At 43.2% G+C, this 27,500-nt stretch overlaps 2 protein-coding genes across 4 annotated transcripts in view; one reads left to right on the forward strand and one right to left on the reverse strand.

Moving 5' to 3' along the window:
* Nucleotides 1–12,316, reverse strand: part of tmem110l (transmembrane protein 110, like) — a 15,819-nt gene extending 3,503 nt beyond the window's left edge. Inside the window, exons 1-7 of the mRNA XM_031582728.2 lie at nucleotides 11,765–12,316; nucleotides 7,327–7,375; nucleotides 6,632–6,727; nucleotides 6,422–6,543; nucleotides 2,687–2,799; nucleotides 892–975; nucleotides 269–397 (exon numbers count right to left, since the gene is read on the reverse strand). Coding sequence (XP_031438588.1) covers nucleotides 269–397; nucleotides 892–975; nucleotides 2,687–2,799; nucleotides 6,422–6,543; nucleotides 6,632–6,727; nucleotides 7,327–7,375; nucleotides 11,765–11,954 — 783 coding nt within the window. The 5' untranslated portion in view covers nucleotides 11,955–12,316. The remainder of the gene's footprint in view (nucleotides 1–268; nucleotides 398–891; nucleotides 976–2,686; nucleotides 2,800–6,421; nucleotides 6,544–6,631; nucleotides 6,728–7,326; nucleotides 7,376–11,764) is intronic.
* Nucleotides 12,317–15,443: 3,127 nt separating this feature from the next.
* sfmbt2 (Scm like with four mbt domains 2) overlaps nucleotides 15,444–27,500 on the forward strand; it is a 48,877-nt gene continuing 36,820 nt past the window's right edge. The window contains exons 1-3 of one of the 3 annotated variants that reach the window (XM_031582444.2): nucleotides 15,450–15,620; nucleotides 21,475–21,644; nucleotides 24,570–24,664. In XM_031582444.2, the coding sequence (XP_031438304.1) occupies nucleotides 21,548–21,644; nucleotides 24,570–24,664 (192 nt within the window). In that variant the 5' untranslated portion in view covers nucleotides 15,450–15,620; nucleotides 21,475–21,547. Of the gene's footprint in view, nucleotides 15,621–21,474; nucleotides 21,645–24,569; nucleotides 24,665–27,500 lie in introns of all 3 variants that reach the window. The other 2 variants (XM_012825392.3, XM_031582445.2) reach the window with 2 other exon arrangements.

Here is a 27,500-nt window from a genome sequence, read left to right on the forward strand (position 1 = left end):
TTGTACTGATTATGACATGTACAAAGCAATACTGCATATTTATTAGCAATATTGTTGAACTAACAAAATAATCTTACTTTGAATTCAAGTTTAACCTACAAAATATTCTTTCTTTGAATTCCAGTTTAACTAACAAAACAATCTTTCTTTGAATTCCGATGTAACTACAGAAAGAGGGTCTGTGAGGAGGGGGTGTTCTCCCCATAACTCATCTTGTCCTCCTACATGATCATCAGAGACACTGACAGCCCCGCTGTGCACTCCTCACCTGTGACTCTTCACCGGTTACCGATGGCAACTCCTTCTCCTGCTTGACGCTGTCGGACGAGCCCTCAATGCCAGTCATGGTCTTGTACTTCCTCATCGTCAGACTGTCCACCACCCAGAACATCAGGGACTGGAGACATGAGGGAACATTCCAGAACATCAGAGACTACAGACTCAGCAGAACATTCCACAGACAGAGAACGTTCTAGAACACAAGATGCCACAGTCAGAGCAGAACAATCTGGAACACTAAACACCACGTGAGATACAGTGGAATACCATGGGCATATTAACGGCGCTGTCACATTGGTCGTTGGGGGGGGACAATGGTCAATCACAAAATCAGAAATCAGTGGGAAAATGGGCTGTATGGGGGACCACCTTCAAGACATATGGGAATTACCATTCTCACCCCATAAGAGATGCCTAATAATCTGAATCACCCCAGCCAGTAGGGGGAGCCCATAGGAGGCTACTGAAGTGCAGCTGGTTAGGGGTGGGATACCCAGAGGCTCTTAAGGTTAGGATACCCAGAGGCTCAGCTGAGAGAGAGGGGGGGGGGGGAGAGAGAGAGAGAGAGAGAGAGAGGGAGGGAGAGAGAGAGAGAGAGAGAGAGAGACTCACATTGACTATGAAGGGAACAATAAGCATAACCAGGACCAGCTCAAGCTGAGGATTCGGGATGTAGTCCAACAGAACCTCCTGCAACTGAATACACACACACACAAACACAGATACAGAAGGAAAGGGAAAGTTAGAATCAAAACAAAAGACAGTATGCACATTTTATAACCCTAAACCTTAAAACAGTAAATTAAATACACAATCCCGGTTTGCCTTCTCTATCCAAGAACAATCACACACACACAGAATACTTACATACGTATACACACACAGATACACACCCACTTGCTCATATTAGGAGGGAAACTCTAGATCAGTGAGCACAACCTACAGCTCAACTGCATATGACACTGAACTGATCATTTTATTTATTTTTAATCATTTTCACTCATGATCTAAAGCAGAGCAAAAGATGAGGAAAATGCACATAGATATTATTGTTCTGTCGATGATGATTCCGTATGTTTGCCACCCTTTTTACAAAGAGACAAGAAATGAGTGGGTGAGAGATGATGTATGTGGAGTCAGATTCAAACCTGACTCCCTGTGGACACGGATGCTAAATATGCTAGTGCTTGTACCCTGATTCCCAGTGGACACTGATGCTAAATATGCTAGTGCTTGTACCCTGATTCCCAGTGGACACGGATGCTAAATATGCTAGTGCTTGTACCCTGATTCCTTGAGGACACTGATGCTAAATATGCTAGTGCTTGTACCCTGATTCCCAGTGGACACTGATGCTAACGTGCTTGTACTCTGACTCCTCCAGACTCTTAAATTACTGGCATATTACAAGCATTACATTACGATTACAATTACTACAGCGTACTTATTCTATCATCTCATGAGAGAGAGGTGTGTATGTGTGTGTGTGTGTGTGTGTGTGTGAGTGTGTGCGTGAGTGCATGCGTGTGCTCAATCGCGTGTGTCTGTGAGTGTGTAGGGGGGACTTTCCAACATTACTCTGATTCCCACAGGAGAGGTACAGAATGGAGTGTGTGTGTGTGTGTGTGTGTGTGTGTGTGTGTGTCTCTGTGGAGGGGGGTGATCTTTGTAATGCGTCTTCTTGTGATGTTTAAGAACATTAAAAGACATCAAATGTTAATATAGGAGAAACAGAATACAACAACTTCAACAGCTGCGTATCTGCACATTACACAAATAAACATGCCTATGTGGTCACAGGCCTCACTCACACACACACACACACACACACACACACACACACACACACACACACAATTCATCTCTCTCCTGTTCCCACGCTTATTATAGCAAGTGATTTGCACTCCCTCTTCCTTCTAATTCTTTTTCTCTTCTCTCTCTCTCATCTTTTTTGTCATCCCTTCTTTTCATCTTCCTCTCATTTACCCTCTTTCTGCCTCATGTTCACTCTGTTTCTCTTCCATCTCTTATTGGGTTGTTATGTACACACTGAGTGACGGGGAACATTCTGTGTGAGGATCATTCTCTCCTCTCTTACTCCTTTCTCCTCTCTTTCTTACTCCTCCCTCCTCTCTTTCTTACTCCTCCCTTACCCCTCTCTCCTCTCTTTCTTACTCCTCCCTTACCCCTCTCTCCTCTCTTTCTTACTCCTCCCTTACCCCTCTCTCCTCTCTTTCTTACTCCTCTCATACCCCTCTCTCCTCTATTTCCTTCTTTTCGCTCCTCGCTTTCCTTCTCCTCTCCTCTCCTCTCTTCTTACTCCTCGCTTTCTTTCTCCATGTATTCTTCTTCTGAAGGGAACCTTCTGAGACTTCACTTCCTGAAGAGGTGCATTGTGGGTACTCACATTAGTCCAGCCAGGAATGAGGAGGACCAGAGTGACCACACCCTTCTCCAGGATCATGATGAGCAGGTAGATCACACACTGGCCACACCACGCACTCGCCAGAGGTGGGTCACCTGGGCAGGTAGGGAAAAGAGAGATGGAGACCAGAAAGAATGGAGGGGGTGACAGTGAGATGAAAAAGAACAAAAGGGACAAGAAACAGATAGAAGATTAGTGATTACTTATTACTATTTAAAAATGTAACTTAAAACAAAACAAAATATGTAGACTGTGATTTCTGTTCCTTTTATAGAAGATGAGAGAAATAGTCAAGTAGCCTTCTTCCATCATAGCCATGGTTACCATTGTTCACTTTCCTGTTATCTTTACACACGCACACACACACACACACACACACGCACACGCACACGCACACGCACACCACTTGTTCTGGTCTAGACTGACTGTCTCTGGCAAGGTGCATTATTAGTGCTCCAAGTCTCTTATCAACACACACACACACAATCGCTCTCCCTCTTCCACACACACACACACACACACACACACACACACACACACACACACACAAGCTTATACGAGTACAGTAACACACACACACACACACACACACACACACACACACACACACACACACACACACTCTGTTTCTCATTCCCACACATTCTCTCTCTCTCACTTAAACACACACTTCACACAGACTTCACACAGTCATACACATGTCTGTTACACACACACACACACACACATCTGTCATTACTGGGCTGAACATCTATGCATCTTAACTAAGAACGGACTGACTTCTCTAAATGATGAGAGAGAGAGGTCTAACTCTCCTTTATTGAACCAGTATTAAAACCTTTACATTACTGCCCTGTAAAACACATGATGCATGACAGCATCAAGTACAAACATCCTGTGAGGTCCACATGTCTTACACCCTCAGATTAAAAGGGAACTTGCCCATCCACTCCATACTCTGCTTCATACTTTAAAGGCTCCTTGCCCATCCACTCCATACTCTGCTACATACTTTAAAGGCTACTTGCCCATCTACTCCATCCTCTGCTACATACTTTAAAGGCCACTTGCCCATCCACTCCATACTCTGCTACATACTTTAAAGGCTACTTGCCCATCTACTCCATACTCTGCTTCATACTTTAAAGGCCACTTGCCCATCCACTCCAACCTCACATAACTCCCCAAAAATGTGTAGTATTCATATTCAATATCATAAACCAATTTGTAGTACGCATATTCAATACCATAAACCAATTTGTAGCACGCATATTCAATACCATAAACCAATTTGTAGTACGCATATTCAATACCATAAACCAATTTGTAGTACGCATATTCAATACCATAAACCAATTTGTAGTACGCATATTCAATACCATAAACCAATTTGTAGTACGCGTATTCAATACCAGAACCCAATTTGTAGCACGCATATTCAATACCATAAACCAATTTGTAGTACGCATATTCAATACCATAACCCAATTTGTAGTACGCATATTCAAGTCTGCCCTGCTACCATTTCCCTAAGACCCTCCACAGGTTCAGCTGAACCCCTCTCCAATGTTTTGTTCTCTCTGGTCTTCCAAGTGGCAAACAAACAAATGAGCCACTGGTGCTTCAAATCCACAGAAATGAGAGAGCGAGAGAGAGAGAGAGGGAGAAAGAGAGAGAGAGAGAGGGAGAGAGAGAGAGAAAGAGAGGGAGAGAAGGGGGAGAGAGGGGACGTGCTCAGCACTGTCCCTTGGGGACCAGACAGGGGTCTTCATGTGACGCGCTTTCAAGAGACACAAAGGCAAACAAACAACTATGTGACTCACGCAGAGAGACAGAGAGAGAGAGAATGAGAGGGAGATAAAGAGAGGGAGAGAGAGATAAAGAGAGGGAGGGAGAGATAAAGAGAGAGGGAGGGAAAGAGGTAGAAGCTTGGGAAACAGAAACAGAACTTTGTTCAACAAATCACATGAGGCTAAAGGTATACATACAGGGTAGACAGAGAGAGAGAGAGAGAGAGAGAGAGAGAGAGAGAGAGAGAGAGAGAGAGAGAGAGAGAGAGAGAGAGAGAGAGAGGGAGGGAGGGAGGGAGGGAGGGAGGGAGAGAAAAAGAGAAAGAGAGATGGAGAGAGATGAAAAGAAACCTAATTTGTTCACTTGAGACTTGAGAGTGTGAAGTTGGAGAGTTCCAGACACTGAGAGGAATCGGACCCTTCAGTAGCGGTATGACATTACGCCACAGAAACACAGACCCTTAACCTGCAGTGGCGTTATGACTGTGGCAAACAGTGCCTCTGAACCTGCAGTGGTGTTATGACTGTGGCAAACAGTGCCTCTGAACCTGCAGTAATGTCTTCTGAGCGCACGCGTGTGTGTGTGAGTGTTTTCAGGCAGCAGTGCAGCTGTGCTGTGTTTCCCAGCCAGACATTGGCGGGGTAGTTACAGGGGTAATTTTCCCCAGCGCTGTGGCAGCTGGGGCTCTTGGCTGAGTAAGACACCCAGAGACGAGCACACACCCAGCAGACTCTGTTTACAGTTTATGATTAAATCCACAGTGCCCCCTAGTGGTGCGGATTGGGGAAGTGTGTTATGTCTGTTCACACACAAATGTTTTTGGGTCCAGCAACTGTGTTGAGCACTTACAGAATTTACAGATTATGATTAAAGCCACAGCGCCCCCCTGTGGTGGGGATGGGTAAGTGGATCTCATTTAACACCATGTCAGCACTTGGGGGGTACCTCAGTAGAGAATTAATTTAAATTACGAGGAAGGATTGAACAAAATGTTAAATCTTGAAAATAAACAGCAGTAAAACATTCTGAGACAGCAGTTATAAAAAAAAAAAAAGATTTCTGAGATGTCTTATACCTGTTATGCTAGAGCTTTTCGGAACTTATCACAACACCCTTCACAGTATGTACTCTGGGTAACTGTCTTGGTATGAAACGGCGCCTCTTGTGGAGAAAGGTTGACTTACACACTGTTACAGTATTTTTCCATTTAACTGCTTTGGAATTTGTTTTAAACTTTCCATCGAATAAAGAGATGCTGGGAAGGTAAACATGTTTCCCACGCGAGACCACACTAGAAAATCACCCCCATACCACTGGCTGGTCTACCAGTCGAGTTACAGACACCCTAACAAAGAACTTGACTGTGGTGAACTCATTGCTCATGAGTGACTCACGGTAGGCTTGGTGATTTTAGCCCTGGTTAGATTGCTGTTTTTCACTCAGCATTGTTCCTCCATATGCCGTTATTCCAAACTGCACATTTACCAGTGTGACAGAGAAAAGCTGATTATCATAGATATTTTCTAATTTAAGGGATATGTGGTACAAGTCAACAAGAACAGAGAAGTAAAGATAAGGTGTTGGGAAAGTCATTATTTTTCCCAGCCTGAGAGCTTATGAATGTGATAGATAAACAATGATTATGCTGTACCTGTTACAGTTCAAGATATACATTATATTAAGCCTTCGTCTGCAATTCACCCATAACCTACAATTCTTTCATAATACCTTACACACATACAGAAAGACACACATGTAGTCATACTATATTCTTCACAGATTAACTACAGACAGAGAGACATCCCATTTTCTCCAATGATTAACTTGGAACATCTTACACACATACATACAAACAAACAGACAGGACGGCAGACAGACAGACAGACAGACAGACAGACAGGCAGGCAGGCAGACATGTATGCCTACCATACTCTCCGAAGACTAATATGGTGTACTGTTTATGTTCCACGATGCGGGACACCACCTTCACCCCCATCCAGATAAACAGCATCCCCAGCGTGGCATCCAGGATGAAGTTCATGAGGTACCTGACAACACAGGAGCATGTGATTGGCCAGGGCAGTTGCTTTGACAGGTAAGTGTTAAAGGCAGAGCCAATGGGAATGCTGGACTCACAGAGAGCAGGCGTCTGCTTTGGTTAAAGTGGACAGGAAGATGTTGGCGAAGTGGATGAACATTGCCCCAATAGCCTGCTTTGAGGTGTCGAAAAACCTGCAGGATGAGAAAATAACGAAGAAGACATGTTGGGAGAGGCTGGTTAGTTTAATTATAGGTCTAACTTTCCAATGAGCTCCTGTAATTAACACAATTTTACATTCATAGCCGATTTCCATACACTCACAACACAACTCTTCACTGCCTCCATAGGGGAGTTCCTTCATAAAGGGCTCTTTAAAGAACATTCTAAAGAACACATTAATAACCAACATAAAGAACCCTTTCAGGGCTTTATGGAGAACCATTACATACGTTCTCGTCCTAAAGTTCAGTACATTTGGACCATTAACATACAAACAAGCCATTTGTGGGAAAAATGCTTATACATAGAAGCACTGACATCCTTCCAAGAAGACAATTCCCTTAAGGTCAACAACGTGGGTCTGATCTTTTCTGAAAGGCACCAGTTTGTCTGACGGATACAGGCTCATGTGTTCAGTTTGTCTGACGGATACAGGCTCATGTGTTCAGTTTGTCTGACGGATACAGGCTCATGTGTTCAGTTTGTCTGACTGATACAGGCTCATGTGTTCTCAAACTTGAGCTTTGCCCTTGGTTCTTATATTCCTAGAACACGGGAAAAAAATTCTCACCAGATCTTCCATGGTCTTCGTACTGCTATGGGCTCACGGAACCTTTTCACTGTAAATACACAGACACAAACACGCACGCACGCACACACACACACACACACGCACACACAAACACGCACGCACGCACGCACACCCACACAAAATAAAATACACATTAGACTAGACTGCAAAGTAATTACTAACAGTATAGTCTTTTTTTGTATTATCAATCAGGCACAAGAGCCTTGTGATCACAATACACACACAACACGTAAAGTACACTACAGCACTAACCAAGTCAGACATAATGGCATTAAACTGACCTACATATCGTATCTACAACATCATTACAGTTTTAACCAACTGATATCACCAGCATCTCTCCTCCATAGGGAAGTAAACTCTGGCAACAGTCATGTTTATCGATTGTGGAGTCACATGCAGAGATGAAGAAAGAAGCTGTGGCCCTTCTTCTATTTTTGATGTTGTTTGTTTTTAAAAAAAAGGAGTGAGTCACAAGATGATACAGCTCTACTTGCCTGCAAAGTAGCTAAATAAAATCTACTTAAATCTCTACACATTTACCTCAATGGCCTGTGGGTCATTTATTTAATAACCAATGGGTAAGCAGCAAATCGCTAATGCTTTGTCTGACAATCTCACCCCAGGTCACATCTCTACACACATACACAGTAAGACACACGTTTAGGTGTCATTGAAGCCTGACATTTATGTGCTACATTACAATTTCACACCAATTAGCAACTCATTTGTTGGCTTAAATACCCCCCCCCCCCCCCCTACACACACACACACACACACACACACACACACACACACACACATATGCTCAGCGAATTCCTCAGAGCTAGCTGGTTTATGCAGTAGTGCTGCTCAGAGTGAAGGACACAATCATGTGATGATCAGTAACTGTGAAACAGTCATGGGGTTCATGTTTTCATACGTGGTTTCTGTTGACGTGTGTTCTGTTTTCACACGTGGTTTGCGTTGGTTTGCAAAAATAACGTTTCTCAAAACTCAAAACTGCATTGTAAGTGCACTGAGTATTGTAAGTACTTGCTTGCCATTTTATGTCCAGGAAAGAAACCACCTTACGACGCATACCAAAAAGACAATGATGCAATGGAACAAATCATCTCTTCACTGCGCGTTTAGAATTGCATCACGTTTGTAGGTCTTAAATCAACTTCAATGTTTTGACATCAAAAACTCTGCTGCACTTTCAACAAACACGTGTTCACAAACACAAAACGACCATAGGAGTCAAGACACCCATCACATCAGTATCCCTGGCCACCATCGCCTACGTTCTTGCTCTAGTGGGTTCAAGCTTTGGGCTCAATTCTTATTGCCACTGTATAAATAAATAAAATTGGAATATAATTAGATCGTGACCAGGATGCAGGGGGGCGTCTGTACCGTCAGAGCTGGCAGTTGAGCTGTGACGTGTGTCGCTCCGAGCGAGTCGAATAACAGGAAGAGGTGAGAATAATAACGAGGGAGTTGATTCTCTTCTGCCCTGGCTGTGACAGGAAGTGGCTTGCAAAACAAAAATATCTGTGCTGAGCGTGACCATGCAAGATATGACAACATGGTGGATACCTTTCCTCTTTCTCTTGCTCCCACTCACTCTCCTACTTATCTGCTCTCTTTCCCATGTGCCCATCTTTGTCTCCTCTCTCTTCTCTCTTTTATTTTCTCTCACTCTTAGAATTCGTCCTATTCGTCATCGCGATTTCTCTCTCCTCTCTCGCCCTCTGTGTAACACAAATGATTGTGCTGGGTGACAATGCAAGCTATCACAACTCAGCTCACACTTTTTCATTTTCTCACATTTGCTGGATCCCACTCTCTCTCTTTTCACTCTTCAATGTCAAACTGTGTCTCTTCTATTCTCTGCCTCTCTTATCCTTCATCGTCTCCTTCATCGTCTCCTCTCTCTCTCTCTCTCTCTCTCTCTCTCTCTCTCTCTCTCTCTCTCTCTCTCTCTCTCTCTCTCTCTCTCTCTCTCTCTCTCTCTCTCTCTCTCTCTCTCTCTCTCTCTCTCTCTCTCTCTCTCTCTCTCTCTCCTCCTCTGTCCTGTTCAACACTGCTACTCGTCTCTAAGCAATGACACAGTGACATTGTGATGTGCGTGCCTTTTCAACCAACCAACTTGAGTCTCTGGTGCATTTCTTAAATGAGACACTTGCTCGGATTACTAAAGTACTATATGCATGTAAATAAGATGTGCCAAACAAACAAACAAACTAACTAACAAACAAAAAAGCCATGCCTACCTTTGCATTACCTTATCTATTCAGGCCATGAAGGCAGTTGTCAGGGAAACTATAATTATACTGCTGCACCATTGTAGGCTCATGAGATGTTTACAATTGTTATTAAATCAATCAATTAATTGACAAACACATAGACAAGATAACATGAGGTCGATCACATTTACCAATGATTAGTGACAGCTGAATGGCTTGATTAATAGGCATAGCACACAATTCTCTCTTTCCCTGTCACTTCTCGCTCTATCTCTCCTGTGTGTGTGTGTGTGTGTGTGTGTGTGTGTGTGTGTGTGTGTGTGTGTGTGTGTGTGTGTGTGCGTGTGCTTGTGTGTGTGCGTTTGTGTATTTGTGCGTGTGTGCATGTGCATTTGTGTGTGAGTGTGTGTGCGTGTGCGTTTGTGTGTGCGTGTGTATGTGTATTTGTATGTGTGTGGGTGTGTCCAACGTAAGAAAGCAGAAGAGGGTTGTAACTGGGTCACATGGTCCAAGTGCAAACAGGAGGCTTACTGAAACAGTAAAATAGAAAATAAATAACCACTATAGCAAACCATAGGCTGCCGGGGGAGAGATGACCAGAAACATCAACTCTAACAGTGAACTACTTTAAATTTGGACTTAACAATGGACCCTTCTAGACCAAATGTCACACGACACGAGATCCTAAAGAAAGCTTTCCCAAGGCAAAGACAAATTCCATCCCCCTACCCACACTCTGTGAGGTCATATTGATTGGCAGCTCCTTGGTGCCGCCCCCTGCACTGGATGGAGTAATGATTGACAGGTCAGAGTTCTCACCTGACTGAGCTGACACTGGCTACCATGGTAATAAGTAACTAAGTTTACGAGATTGTCACAGAAAAAGTATCATACACACACACACACACACACACACACACACACACACACACACACACACACACACACACACACACACACACACACACACACACACACACACACACACACACACACACACACACACACACACACACACACAATTGTATTTGTTTACCATAATAAACCTCCAGCTATCTCTGAGTGGCATGGTAATCCTTCCCCATGCAATGAAGAGATGCCTCCCCTCTTTTTCCATCTTATTTCTATCTTATTTCTTTCTGTCCTTTTGCAGTCTGTCTCAGCCCTTCCTCCCTATCAAGTTTCTTGACTTCATGTCTCAGTCTAGCTCCTATAGTGACTTTATATAGCTTTGTCTTTGTCCCCGTCTTAGTTCTGTCTTTGACCCTGTCTTAGTTCGCCACATTTTCATAGTCCACCATGGGACAGGCAGTGTTGCTCTCTTAGCATATCTGACACTGGTCTTCTAGTAAGGCCCAGGGCTCTGACACAACCCCATAACCCCCCTTGGGAGGTCATGTGACAGGAAACAAAGGCCTAACTGCGGTCTGGCGTTGGGTTGGTGGGGGGTCTGAATATGACTGGGGTCCTGTGACACGCCACTGTTTAACAAAACTAATTCTCACCTCTGCAGGCTGAGCCCAGAAGGGCAAAAATCCACCCCAACGCCTTAGCGCATGACACCACTAAACAACGTGAAATATTTCAGTCCTGGTCACACACAGAAAGTGCTTGTGGCCAGCTACGAAAGCCCCAGAAATATAAAAAATCTATTGTATTCTGCAGGTTGACCAGACCCAGACACTCAACCTATTCTCTTCTATGGACACACACAAGTCAATACTTCTGTGCTTCCAAGCAACCGTTCAGTTCACAGTGCACTACATGACAGGATGATATTCAACAAGTTTAGGATTCGTGTGGGTTGTTTGGCATTGTTATGGTAAAAGTTTGTTAAATAAATAAGATTAGCCAAGCATTCAAATGCAGTGCCTCACAGTACACTATAGACTATGTGTTTGAGTTCCGTTGCTATGGGATATTATTACTCACCGGAATAAAACACAACAATAAAGACTACTTATTAATGAAGCACTTCAAAATTACATTAACTTATCCTAAGGGATCAAATACATCCAAGCTTGCTACATTACGAAAACAACGGCCACGTGTGAGCGGGCTGTCCTATAGGAAAAGCTTCAACAACAGTCAGCTGAGACACTAACATTCCAATATACGAACACAAAATAACTGTAAAAAGTAATATAATATTGAAAGACAGTCTCCCTTTGAGAGTTCCCACGTACACATTAGGGTGCTGAAGGCTACCACGGCGAGTAGCCCTTGGATCAAAACCCCGAAGCCATTCATTAAAGAGTCGTTATCGCAGCCGCGCGGCGTTGCCTTCGTGATGTCGCTCATGTTCGTCACCACCAGCATCTTGCTTCGTAAAAGTCTCTTCACGAGAACAATATCGTCATATCTGTACATATCCATGTTTCTTGATTAAAAAACTCCACAAGGGCGAGGATACTTCCTCGACACACAAGACCTAAGACCACAGGGCGAAAGAAATCCAGATGGTCGTCGACAGACCAAGGAGAGAAATACAATAAAGGCAGGCAGTAGGTTAATCCTTGACAAGCGACATAACTTCACCCCGAGTCAAAGTAAACGTGATTCAAAAGACCGGCAGCCAGTGTTCTGTGATAAAAGTTATCTTCGAAAAGTTGTGCTCAAGTTGAGACAAGAGTGCGGCGGCGTCCACTTTCCCATTTTCGTGTTTTCCAAACCAACAACAACAAGACGAGATGCGCGAGATGCTGACGTCATCTCCTGCCTCTGTAGGCGAGGGAGACCCCTGGCTTTTGTTTGGAGGAGCGTTCTATTGATCCGCTGTGTCCCGTTCGCCGCAGCGCATGCGAGGTTATAATCTCATTTCCACTTATTTTCCACGGCACATTTTATTTTAGACGCTTTCAGGAATATGATAAAGCATTGTCAAAAGGCACTATTTGATGCCTGCAAGTAGGCCCGTTGAGTGATTCAGATTTTTCTTTTCAAGTCCAGGTACGTTTCAACCAATGGGACTACACAATAAATGGTGACAATATAGAAATGCATATTTATGCAGCATTCAAACTGACAAAGATAGTGAGAGCGAAACATAAATTGACTGGTCAGATATTGGCGTCTGGCAACTGGCAACTGGTATCCGTATGTGGGGAGAGCTGTTCCCTAAAAAAGCAAACCGCTCCGTCTGGATCTGCCACGCAGAATTTGGTTAATCAACCTGGTTTTCCTGTAACGAATTCACGTATTTGCCCGAGATTGCCTCCGTGGGTGTAGAAACAGCTGCAGTTGCAACAGAACCCCCCGTCAAACTGCAAGCCTTCAACCGCCACGTTTCTAAATGATGAATTCCACTTAAGGAGAGCTCAAATTGCTCCAAATATCAACCCAATTCATGCAGTGCAGCTCGTTAGACAAGGCCTACAGGACATACTGTTACCTGGGTCAATGGGATTGTCAATATAACCTATATCTTTGTATTTCCTGACATCCTTTCAGCAACATAGCACCATGGGCAACTCATTTAATTTCATCCATCTGAATAAATGGGGTAAATCGAAGAAAATGTAAACAAAAGAATTGTATGCTTAAACATAGTTGTGCTTTTTGTTCCCAATGCATCTGATATGCAAGCATACAGTAACGGTTTTTGTTTGATTGTTAGTTATTTTTATATTTTATTTGAGAGGTTTCCCAAGCAGACAGCTGGCGCTGGACAGGATCAGTTTCTTCCGATGGTAGGCCATTCAGTCCACAAAACGAGTTCATGGCATTTGCACCATGGTCGCTGAGTTAATGCCATATATCTCACGGTCATATAATTCAGCTGTTTGACTGGGAATGGTAAACCACACTGGCCTTGACTTCAATTGTATGTTACCACAAATACACGCCCTGTTTGGGCCATGCATAGGCCTGGGATTCTCAGTCACCGAATTGACCAAATGACAGATTGACTGCTGATAATATAATAATACACTTCAGACTAGGCTGCATAACATGGTCCAGTGATTACAAAACCAATCCGAATATGCGTGCACGTCAAGCCACACCATCTGGCAAATATTATTAACCAAATCGTATGAATCAGAACATTTTGGGCTGCAATCGGCCTGTGTCCTTTGTGCAGATTGTGCCTTCCATGCACTAGCCTAAAAGTGACATTTTATTTTACAATAGCAATTGTTAGCAATGGGAAGAAATGTGAGGTACTACAGTACAAGGATATCGACCATCCATCAATGCATCAATTAATTTGCATCTTCATCATTCATCTATCCATTCCTCCATCTATCGGTCCATCCTTCCTTTCCTTCCTAATTCCTCTTTGGCTACTGCCCTTGTCTACATTGATGGTACTTATGCCACTAGAATCCTTACAACGGACCTCACTAAATGGGCAAAATGCGCGGTTAGGCTTATGTTTTAAATCCATGGCCAGTTCGCAGGATGCAGTAGGTAATCTGTAGCCTGCGCGCGCGTGCTCGTTAAACCCTCGGCAGATTAGGAGGGTGCGCGAGCTCTAAAACCATCTGTTGTCAGCACCTCACCTGCCCGCGCACAGCATACGACATCACGGCTACCAGCGGAGGCTGGAGGACGTGCACGAGCCATGTAGGCCGCAGCGCGCGCGAGGTCATCCACTTTTGGTGATGGGGATAAACTTCACGTGGGGTTGCACGCTCTAACTTTATCCCGTGCGTTCTAATTGAGTGGCGTTGTATAACACTGTCTGATTGCCTTCATCTACTGCGACACAATGCTATGACCAGAGAATAATGTGCACATGTAACGCAGACAAAAAAAGTTTTTTACATCTTGATTGGTGTGCGCCAAGTAGAAACATCCCATACAGTGGGATCTAAACTCGAAAGATTAAATCTCCGATTAAAGTATATGAAATGGGTAGTTTTCTTTCAGCTTGGGATCACCCGTTTTTCCTGATATCTATATTGCCAGGTCAAGTGTTTACTGTCAATCCAGACCACTGTAAAAAGGTAAAATACCGGCGTGCCTCTGGCCATACTCTGGCCGCTAGAGGACAGCGTTGACGCAGAGATTCGTTGTGATCAGTCCAATTTCATAGTTTTTCCATCAATGTCTAAACAATACGAGGCCAGGTGAACATCCCCCAAACATAGTGAATATGATACACAGATTTTTAGAGTTCATGATGAATATTTATGAATGTTAATCTTTTTGCGTTGTTGAAGTTGGAAATGTAGCCTATTTTTAACACAGATGTGTGACGATTCAAACCCGGTTTGGACTTCGATCTTTTTTCCGTTAACGCCCGCCCGCCCTGCCACCCCCACCCCTCCCTGTGCCACCGCGTTGGACATGATCATCCCTCTCGAAAAATGTGATGACATAGATTCGGGATACAATAATGGTCCAAATAAACTTCTGACAAAATCCAGAAACAAGGCGACCACAGAGTAAAACAAAAACAAAAACACTCCTATCCATCATAATAAGGCAATACGTATGACTGCGTAAAATATAACTCGTAAATTCTCAAATGAGCTACTGACCATCCGAAATAACTGATTCAATCAGTAATTCAATAAACAGACTGATACGAGCTTGATAGAGAAGTCACTTCCAACATGCCTTAAACTCGGTACAAGATGCGCTTTATACAGGTCTATTGACATTTTAAAGCCCTCTGGTATTTTCAGAATAAAATAGGAACTGCACGTCCAAACATTGAACACTCAATGTAAACTTCACACTTTTAAAAGGGTACTTAAGACGTCCATGCTGAATGCGTAAACTGTATTGTGTAATCGACTCTAGTAGCCTACAGCAAATACGTGTTTACACGATGCGAGCCAAATGCCCTCTCGACATGGGGGAGGAGGCTTCGGCATTCTATTTATAATTGGCCGAACAAATTTTGCAACTGCTGTAAAGGTCGATGAAGGAGTTGGCTTGAAAATAATCTGAAGATTTTTAGACATGCGCAGATGTAGGATGCCATATTGGAAGGAGGATTTGGCCCGAGCAGCTGAAAGAGACACGGCTCGCGCTGCCTTCAACCGAACGAAAGGAGCTCGCGAATAAAGACGTGGAAAAAACTTGATTCCGGTAAGATAAATGATAGCTTTTGGCTTCTTTAAGTTGACATGATAGTGCTTGGCGTAGAGTTGTTCTGTTCTCGCCGAAACGACCAACACGAAAGCTTTTTCCTGTGTAAAATATTGAACTGGTCGTAGGCTCGTTTCGCGGAATCAGAAATAGCGAAGCTTTCAGTGGGCAAGTTGTAAAGTGTCATTATGTAGCTCATGTAATTATGGCTTCTTCGCAACATCAGAAATGACTCAAATCTACTTTCGATTAACTCGCTCGCGGTATTTTAATGACAGTAATTAATGCGTTGAATATCGACAAATAGCTAGTTAACACTAAAGTGTTTTCGGTTGACTGGCATAAAATGTGTATTTTCAGGTCGTTCTGTCATGTCATTGAAAATACGAATATCAGGCTGTTGTCGACTGAACTTCATAACCTGTCCAAGCCGTGTTGAATTCCCAGAGGACACGATGTTTTTCTCTCTCAAAAACATGTAAACTTAACGAGATTCGATTTAAAATTGGCTTGTTTTCGCAAAAACCTAAATGTGTCTCCAGATTATATAGCTGATAGGCAAGCGGAGTCGTCAGTGCACAACGAGCCTCGGCGATATGTCACTTTCAACATGGCGGTTAAGGTGTGTAAAACTGCACGCAAAATCTTTGAATAGGGAAAAAATAAAACGATGCGACATAACCAGTCTATTTTAGTTTCGTTCGGTGCACATTGACGTCCTCTACTGAATTAAATTCGAAGTAAAAGCGAGGCTATGACGTCCGAGTTTTTTTCCGCTACAATACTTTTAGACTGTGCAAAGTACAGAGGCGGCGAGCTGAATACGTAACGACCCGAGGAGGTCTGCACGGAGGGAACCGCGGCGATACCCTGTCACACACATTTACACACATACACACACTCACGCACGTACGCACATACGCACGCACGCACACACACACACACACACTCACACCACGCAGTTCCTCTTTAGGTTTTAACCCTCATTACAATTTTCATCTATGTTTCTGCGTTATTAATGTGGGTAGAAAACGCGCTGCTAATCGCCCATGTCATTTTATAATCGCAAAGCTTAAATAAAACAGGTTTGTAAGATGACACGAGCTGTTTAATTCCCCTCAGTGAGCTCGAAGTAGAATATATGTGTGTATTAAGTTGTTAATTGGTGGAACGACGCGAATCCGTTTAATTAAAGGTAATGTTTGCAGAGGGATGGCAATTCCGGGTAGTTACCCGCGTGCATTATTGCAGAGAATTCTTTCTGGATTAAATTCAAATTGGCATTGAGGGGGCTCTGCGCGCCTGGGGGTTTAGCGCGAAAGTACAACATTTAATAACACAGAGATTGAAGTCAAAATGAATCCACGTCCTCCTAGTGGGGCAGATTTTTCCATTGTGGTGTCGCGTAGACAGGCCGTTTCACCATGAATATTCTGCGAATGAGAGAGAAACAGAGTTGCAGCCGAGTGTGCAGCTATTGGTCCAGAGAAGGGTGTGTACTGTTAACGACCGAATGGTATTGAGGACGGAGTGCTACGGGATAAAGACGAACGGATCCAATCATGTGTCTGGTTTCTCATCATCTGAATAAAATGGGGCAAGTGGGACAGCGAGAGAGGGAGAGACGGGGACAGATAGACACAGCACGCTGTGAGAAATGGGTTAGGCACGTGGCGCACTGCTCAGTAGTGGGTGTGCTGGTAGAATTGCGCGTGTATGTGGGTTTTTTTCAAGGTCAGCCTCACACCCCCCACCCCCCCAAATCCCCTCCCGTTCCTCCTGGGCAAGGAGAATGATAGAAGTTCACCCGCGGCGGGCGGCGCATGTGACACGGACCTGTTCCGTGAGTAATGCGATCGGCCTGGAGAGTAAGCGGATCGTTTGTCCTTGGGTCGGCGAGGAGGCATCGTGTGTCGGTCGCCTTTTGAGTGGGCCGCCGGGGCTTCGGGCGAATGGATTGCACAATCTCACGCAGATCCCGACGCAGCATGTTTTGAAAACACGGGGCTATGAAAGGCTTCCTCCACGAAGAAAACACCCGTTCCTACATCCCGTCTGGTTTCCACAGAATTGTACAATACAGTGGAATTTACCTCCACCACCTAGCACTACAAACTAGTGCACTCAGTAATCCTCATTCAGCAACTGCTGTCCGGGTCATGGAGTCTTCTGGAAAAAAATGTCCCTGTGGGTCTTTAAACACCTCACTGGAACTTCAGTGACAGTAACAGCATGTAGTGGAGGGTCCTGCAATGCTCTTTTAACAGTAGGCTAATAGACTGAGCCCCTTATTTTAGCTACAAAAAAAAGACGGATGCAACCAATTTGGTTATGGGAAAGAAAGTTGAAATGAAGTGTTTGTGTGCTTGTGTTTGTCAGAGAGAGCGAGAGAGAGGCATGTGTTTTCTGTCCAGAGCATGTGTGTGTTTGTGTCTTTTCCCGTGTAGTGGTAACAGTATGCAGCTGAGAGCAAGCATCAGTCACATGGTCAGATGTTGTTTGTTTTGCTGAGTGTCTTTCTGGAAGCCAAGGGAGCCTTGATGAAATCACAGAGGGTTGCTACGTAACAGGATGATGTCACAATAGAAAGAAGAGAGCGGCAGTGGGATGACATCAGCAGAGTGTTTATGGCTTGGGATGACATCATTGTCATACGCCAATGAAAATGAAATGGGCCATTTTATGTGTGTAATCTTTCTAACAGCCAACCAGACAGACAGACACACAGACACACACACACACACACACCCACACCCACACACAGACCCACACACACACACACACACACAGACACAGGCGGCATACAAAACAGAGTGGGATAAGATTAAAAAGGATTATTTAATGTGATTGACAAAGCTACAATGTCATAATAATAATAAAAAGAAAATCAGGGCTGAATTGTCTTCGTAAATCCTTTAATGCTCTTTTAGAACTTTAACAGCTTCTGGCTTTTGGGCGGACAGAGAGCGAGAGAAAGAGGGAGAGAGCGTTTAAGCGTATAGTACGTGTGGCTGGAAGTGAGGCTAATCAATATGGTCCTGGACGTAAATCCTGGGCTTTGTTGTAGTCTGATCTTAGAGGCGGTATCAGAGTAATCCTTAAAACCAATCTGTGATGTGTTCGCTCAGTTTAGCTAAACGCCAGACTGGGAAAGACAGAGAGAAAGAAGTGTGTGTGTGTGTGTGTGTGTGTGTGTGTGTGTGTGTTTTGTGAGGGGTCAGAACAGGGGAGTAGGGACCCACGAGAGGAAGAGAGAGAGAGATGGAGGGAGGGAGTGTTGTATGAGAGATGAGAGAGAGAGATTTGTGTGTTTTCATTTGAGTGCTCTGCAAATACAATTACACTCGTCATTAGCAACAAAGCAACGTAGAATTGAAATACAGAGTGACAAAAGCAGTGGAGATAACAGGAACAAGACAGAGAGAGAGGGGGGGGGAGAGGGAGAGGGGAGGGAGGAGAGGGATGTGAGTGAAAAAGAGGGGAAGGGAAGGGGGAGAGGCACAGAGCATGTGAGACAAATTAAATGTGTTTTCTGCTAGTTCGGGTGCTGTTTGTGTGTGTGTGTGTGAGAGAGAGAGTGTCTGTGTGTGAGAGAGAGAGATAGTGTCTGTGTGTGTGTGTTTGTGTGAGTGTGTTTGTGTGAGTGTTCATGTGTGTTTGTGTTTGTGTGTTTGTGTGTGTGTTAAGTGGGACAGTCGTTATGTGGCAGCAGAATGGGCTCTCAGAAAAGAGCAGTGTATTTTGTCTCTGGCGGCCCAGAGTTCGGTGTCGGGTCGGAAGACGCAGATAAATCTCTTCATTACTTTGTCTCCTCCGACAGAGGGATTCCTGGGAACAATCAAATATGAATCAAAGTCAAATTCCCAGCAGACAGCCGTTACGCTGCTGGCCTGAACGTCCTGAAGGAGATGGGTGTGTGTGTGTCTGAGAGAGGGGTGTGTGTGTGAGAGATGGGTGTGTGTGTGAGAGAGGGGTGTGTGTGTGAGAGAGGGAGTATGTGTGTTTGTGTGGCAGTGGGAAAGAGGATATGAGATACAAGGGGTGTGTATGTTCTGAAATATGTATAAAGAAGAGCTATAGGTTTGTTTGTGTGTGTGTGTGTGTATGTGTGTGTGCAGCATGCGTCAGTGTTTGTTGGAAAGTGACCACTCTATTTCACGGCTATAATAATGAAGAGATGGAAGCCTGTACACTGATCAATCAGTCTAAACGATCACTTATTGCTGTCTCTCCATTGTGAAACAGTGTGTGTGTGTGTGTGTGTGTGTGTGAAACAGAGATGTGTTCATGGACACAGATTACTTCAGGCAGGCTGGATTGTGCCTCACAAAATTCCTGGATGTAACTCAGTCTCTGACTGTTTTTTCTGGTGAAAAGCTTAGGTCTAAACAAACACCACAGCACCTAATTAAAATGTTGTTTTAAGGGTTAGTCAGAAGTGCTTTACATGTGTGTGTTTGTCTATATGTGCACACGTGTGTATGTGTGTGTGTGTGTGTGTGTGTGTGTGAGTGTGTGTGTGTGTGCGTGCTTGTGCGTGTGTGTGTGTGCGTATGTGTGTGTGTGTGCGTGTGTGTGTGTGTGTGTGTACGTGTGTGTGTCACAGTGTCACTGGATAGGCCCATCAGGGTAAATATTGACAGGCTTGTTAAGCAGAATCTTGTTTCAAGGGGAGAAGAAATCTCCAGAGGATTCTCCTCCCACGAAGAGAAAAAGAACTGTGAGAAAATAGAAAATGACATAGAAATGGGAGACAATCAAATGGAATTTACCAGGAAATTTACCAATCAAATGGAATTTACCAGGAAATTTCCATCAGTGACGTTGATACTGATGACGAAGATCATATCTCTTTTTGACAGTGGTGACTAATTATAATAACTAACGTCACTTTCTAAATGCATTTTCTCACGGCCACTGTTTATATATCCGTGAGAAGATGGATACTTACACAGGGCTAGTGTTAGTGCCATGTCATTACGTATATGCAGTCAGTTTTGAAAAGCATATAACATTATTCATTAGCAATGCTAATTCTCTGTCATAGGGACACGTTAAAGGTCTTTACCAACCAGGAGGAAGAACTTTTCCATGTAGTATGTAATATTATTATTATACAATATATTATATAATGATGTGAAAATAAAGTGGCACCATTTCTACTAGGGCTGAACGATTTGGGAAAATAATCTAATTGCGATTTTTTACCAAAATATTGCGATTGCGATTTAATATGCGATTTTTTTTTTTCCTCTTTTTTTCCCCAACAAAACGTAATGAATGATTTAAATATGAACAACACAATATTAGATACATTTAGTGTAAAATATTCTTTCCCACATTTTACATTTTTATTTAACTGCTCATTACAGAAACAAGAACAACAAATCAGTGGCTTTGCCACTGTGCATTTAAGTAATTTAAGAAAAGTAATTTTAAGTATAAACACTAGGCATGCACTTTTTAAACACTGTGTGCAAAATGTACCATCTTAAAAAAAAAAAAAAATTATATATATATATATATTTTTTTTTTAGACCACGTTTTTTAATCGCGAACGTTGCGATTAGAAAATCGCGTTCTATCATATCGCGATTAAATCGCAAATGCAATTAATCGTTCAGCCCTAATTTCTACTGAGCAACAGGAAGTAGATATTTGGCCATGTGGTATGTAGAAGACGTAAATAAAGTGGGACTGTTTCTAGTAATCAACAGGAAGTAGATATTTGGCCATATAGTATGGAGTAAACAAATATAAAGGACATACTTTGCCATGTTGTGTCATGAACATGAGCATGTGTTCTTCCTGTTGACAATTAAGACGATATGACCTTTGACCTTTTGTCTTGTAGGCTGGGAGACGGTGTGGCATGCTCTGAGGATAGGGTCAGGACACAAGGTTACCACGACAACCTTCGCTGCAGGATGCAGTCGTCAGCTGGCGCACAGGAGCGGTTGATGATGCCGTCGGGTGGGCGTAGCGGGAGTCCGTCCAATGGCAAGCTGGAGCAGCAGATCTCAGGTTAGCCTAAGGTTCCGTACTTCCCGTCAGAATCCTGGGCACCTTTCCATTCTCTTCCAGGGAAAAGACTAGTCGCATAACACAAGCAGTGTCTATGGAGTGTGTGTGTGCGCGCGCGCGTATGTGTGTGTGTGAGTCACAGTTAAATGGAACCCAGAGAAGAAAAGGAAGTGATTGTTTTGCTGATAGGAGCTCTTGCGGAAGTGAAGATTGCTGGGAAATGCCTACAGCCTCTCTCTCTTTTATTTTTTTCTATTTTAACTCAGAGTGACAGCTTTTTCTTGTGTGTATAGTATACATATGTGCTAGTCTCAGTATAAAAGCATAAGATGGTCTTTCATAAGATTAACACAACCGTGTCAGAAACATGTCATGGCAGATGCTACATCCTGTCATTGGCTGACATGAACCCCAAAGTCAGTTAATCTGCAGTGACATAACATTGTCATGTTATCGTTATCAGTAATTATCATGAGAGGTTGGATAGTGTCAGGCTAACAAGCTGTCATGGCAACAAGTGCGAGAGGTTTCATGGCAATTAGTGATTAAAGCAGTAGTTATGGTGGAAAACTAGCAATCTGAAACTGACAAAATCCTTACAACCAACAACAGCACAGTTGCAACACTCATGTGTTTATAGAGTTTATTCACTCATGGCGATATAGTTGGCGATGTCGTGCTGTGAAAGCCTTTTGTACATTTTCGCAGGGTGGTCTGACCTGGACCATTGAGCATAGTGCATAGCCTAGGCGGCTCATTGGAACAACAGGGTGTGTTTATTCACATGACTGTATACTATGGAAATAATGTCATGAAAGCGTATAATAGTACATGGTATCCGCCATGACACGCTTATGATTACGTTAGTCGAATGACAGGAGATTCAAGTGATACCAAGAATGAAAGAAAAGGCAAAGAAATTGTTTATTGTTGCTGTTGAGGCAGAATGTATCTAAAAATACCAGATATCAGTGAGAAGGAAATGCATCTAAATTGAAAAAAAAAAATTGATTAACTGTTATTTATAGTTCATATAGTAACTATGGCTAATTTTCAGATCACACACTAAACAAAAGAATCATACTTCTGTCTTAATACAAGTGAAATAGCTGTGAAAGTGACAGAGTTGTAGCTGCATCCTCAACGTGTGTCCCTTTATATAGGAATCAGTGCATGTTGATAGGTTCGTTGCACTTGCGATATCGTTAGAGATATAAATATAAATAGGTATAGAAATAGAAATAGAAATGTATTTGCATACAATGAAATTTGGAGCGCTGCTCCTGTTGGTGCCATGAGGGACAACATGTAAATCCAAGCAGATCTAAAGTGTCACACACACACACCCACACGCACACACGCACACACACTGCGCTGCTCCTGTTGGTGCCACAACGAGGGATATATATATTTCCAATAAATCTAGTATACGATAAAGCCCTCTAATACTGTCATAAAATCTCTGTTTATCCATTCTTTTGGAATACACAGTCCTCCTTTTCTATTTGTAATTCTATCAAGCCTGGATGTTTAAGGCCCAAAGGCTAGGAGCTTATGTTGAACATCAGTTGCTGTTTACTGATGTGAGATAGAACGCATTCAGACAGCACTACAGTCTAAAGCAGCAGCCCAATTTAACCAGCTTTAGACGATGGGATTAGTTTAGAAAGATATGGAGAATTTTTCAGCCACCAAAGGAGCCTGAAGAAGAGGCGCTGTTCAGCATGATAATATCATCACAACTCCCATATGTCGAAAGTTTAGAAAAATTATTTTTCATTATTTTTGATGTATTTATTTATAACATTATATTTCAATAAATAAACTAGAACTACATAACTACATAGTGCATATCCTGGATGGCTAGTGGGAGTGATACATACAATCAAAGTGAATTGAAAGATAAGACCAAAATTATAAAAACAAGTTGTTGAATCGTCTAGTCTAGCGTAACTGGAACATGTGTTTCACATGGCATTCTATGTGGTCTCCTCCATTAACACATTTACATTTAGTCTCTCACACACAAACACACATACAGACAAACATACACACACAAACACACACGCACGCATGCACACACACACATACACACACGCACACGCACACACAAACACACATACAGACAAACATACACACACACGCACGCACGCACATACACAAACACACATACAGACACACTCACACTTACACACACACATACAAACACACACACATACACACACACACACACACACACACTTAATATTTGGTATGCCATATGCTATTGATTTATTTCATACTAGATTTCCAACTGCTACATTGTATTCAGTGTGGTTACGTAAAGGTAGTTCACACAGATTGGCTGAGTCATATATAAGATGGGTACATGTGCAATCTCTGTTTCTCCGTGCGTTCCGTGATTGTTAGTGCTTTGAAAGAGAGAGTGGATTTGAGTTGTGCAGCAGAGGTAGTTGTGTGCCCTTGCTGATGTTTGTTTGTGTATCTGTGGGATTGTTTACTTGAAGAGATTTGTTATTGAGTTTGCGGATGCTTGATGGTGGAAGGCCTGTGATAATGGAAGGGTAAGACAGGCTTACTGACCCTCTGTAATTGTTTCTGCATAGCTGGCTCATGTGATTATAGTAATGATTGACGGTGGATATCTGTCTCCCCCCCCCCCCCCCCCCACACACACACACACACACACACACACACACACTCACCACAACACACCCTAAAACACAAATACACACACACAAACCATGCCTATGCTTCTCTCTCTCTCTCTCTCTCTCTCTCTTTCGCTCTCTCTACCTACCTACCTACCTACCTATCCATTTTTCTATCTACCTATCTATCTATCTCTCCCCCGCTTACATAAACACACACACTCACACACACACACACACACACACACACAAACACACACACACACACACACAGATGCAGAGACCGGAGAGGAGGAAATGGACTTTAACTGGGACGAATACCTGGAGGAGAATGGAGCTACTGCTGCCCCCTACACATCATTCAAACACGTGAGTCAAACACACACACACTCACACTCCCACCCACACACACACACACACACACACACACACAGACACCAACGCACTTCACAACAAACACAGAATCACTAATACCCCCACACATCAAACGTCATTCAAACCAAGACACGACGTCAAGTAAATACATACATACACACACACACACACACACACACTAAAATACACAAAAACAGACATCAGCTTCTCATTCTGCTGCAGAAGCACACACACATCCCACGTCAATTCACTTACTTATCAGAGTCCAGATATGGGCTATGTACCTAATGACTCAGGCTCTGACATCACATCTGTGTGTGACTGGGAACACTATGACTCACCTGAAAAAGTACCCAAACATCCATACATAGTTGGATGCTATAAATAGCCGTCGTCTGTGGGAGGTAGGATTAACAGGCAGAGTCCAGCGTAATGTAATGATAGTGTCCATGCAGCTCACACACACACACACACACACACACACACACACACACACACACACACACACGTGGGAGTTAGGATTAACAGGGAGAGTCCAGTGCAAGTAATGTATGATAGGGTCCATACAACTGGTTGAGCAAGGTGCTAACAATACCAAAGGTCATTGCTTTTATATACCCACAGACACACACACCACACACACACACACACACACACACACACACACACACACACACATCCAAATAGAGAAAACAATGTGTGTCTGTACTATGCTGGAAGTCGCTGTGGATAAAAGCGTCTACTATATAAATGATTAATATAATTCATATTGTAAATGCAGTATTAAAAAGATCACAGCTTACCGAAGCAGGAAGAAGCGGCAATACTGTGATCTTCCTCTGCACTGACACTGACACCTGTGTGAGGATACAAAATATGACGTTTTCCACGACAGCTATTTGCGGTGCGTCGTGATAATGGCACTCTGATGGTGTTATCTAGTCATAAATTAGCAGTCCACTTGAAACAGCTTTGAGGCGCCTGAAGGGATATTAAGCTAATGTCTAATATTGTCCGTCCGTCCGTCCACTGGAAGAGAGAGAAACCCAGCGTTCCATTTGTCTGCTTGTAAAGGGTCCCAAGACATCTACTGTAAGGAGTAGTAAAGAGGGTCAACCCCTCAGTGTACTGATCCAAGTGACCCCCAAATGACCCCAAATGGCTCCTTCACAGCCAAGGACTCTGAATTTGTCCCAGTAAAATCAGTTGGCTAGTTCCCAGTCTGCGGACATCCACGCTAGACAGAGGGATACTGGCACACAGTGGCACACAGTGGCTTCTGCCCCATCACTCTGAGTCTGAGTACGATTTTAAGAATATGAGTTTTAGGCATCTACATCACATTACAGTTTTTCTCCATTGCTTTGGCTCATTTCACGAAACAGAAATTACATTCTCAAAGCTCTAAGTGCATTTGGCAAAATAGCCTATATGGTTCAGCACAACTACATAGATCACCTTCAAAAGGTCATATCTCACTCAAAACAGTTAACTCAAGCTTCAAAACCAAATCATTTTCTCATATAAATAGTCAGTGCCCCCAAAATGAAAAGTTCCTTCTCGATTGCTGTGGCTCATCTCTCAAAAAAAAAGGACATTCTCAAAGCTTTAAATACATTTGCCAAAATAACCTAGATGGTGTGGCAAAACACCATGGCACACCTGCAAAAGGTCATATCTCTCCCAACACAGACAACATCAGTCAAAACTAAATCCTTTTCTCATACAAATAGTCAGTGCCCCCAAAATGAAAAGTCCCTTTGGCATTGTGTAAACACTGCAGGTCAAAACGTTTAGATGTTTTGTCAGTATGGCAGTGGACCATAGAAATATCCCTCATGTGCACATTTCAATCTTGGCTCAGTCCTTTGACACTGAATGGTTACTGTAGTAGATGTTTTCTTTCCAGAATACTATGTGTATCAAACAGAAAAAAGATTAATTCAAGAGAGCCAACAAGGTTTCACATCACATATATTGCACTCATACTGCCATGGAAATTGTTACAGTAATTGCCAAACAGACAGAACAAAAATGTGTACAGCACAATATACTGTCAACAATAAGCACATCAAAACTAAAATGATGTATAGCCTACACTAACAACACATACAGTAGGAAAGTAAAGCAAAGCTGGAGTTTAGTTTCGTCCTCACTCTCCTGCTCATCCTCGCGCTCATGTCTGTCTGGCCACAGATTTTCATCAACATCACATCTGATGTTCTCCCTTGCTATGCAACGGGGGAAGAATCGGCGTGCATGCCACAACCATCCCCTACACTAATCTGCATCCATGCCTGGAGCAAACCTCTGATTTGAGGAATGGGGAGTAAGGTGATAAGAGCACCATCAGCATTCTTGGATGGGCAAAGAACCACGCCCTGATGAGCGGGCCACGGTGGAAGCTTACATTGTCCCACACAATAACAAATGTAGGCAAGTGAGGCCCTACCAAACCCCCCTCATGTAGAGGGATAAGATCAGAGTGCAGGCGGTCCAAGAACACCAGGAGCTTCTGGGTATTGTATGGGCCAAGACTGGGAATGTGGGTGACTACACCATTCTCTGAAACATGGTGATGTTGCCCCGTGCTGGCCTGGGACATCCACCCTTGCTCCTCTTCCTCTTCTTCTTCCTCTCTTCCTGAGCAGGCAGTTGCCCGGCCAGGTGCTTCCATGTTCATAAATTGTACTGAACTTGGTCAAGCTATAGATATTTGATGGAAGCATTTATACTCCTATACTCATGGTGCCTGAAAGATTTTGACAGTGCAGTGAACTATTGTGCAGGTGATGATGTACACAAGGAAATTATGCCAACATGTTTTGCA

This window comes from Clupea harengus, chromosome 16, assembly GCF_900700415.2.
Source record: "Clupea harengus chromosome 16, Ch_v2.0.2, whole genome shotgun sequence".
NCBI lineage: Eukaryota > Metazoa > Chordata > Actinopteri > Clupeiformes > Clupeidae > Clupea > Clupea harengus.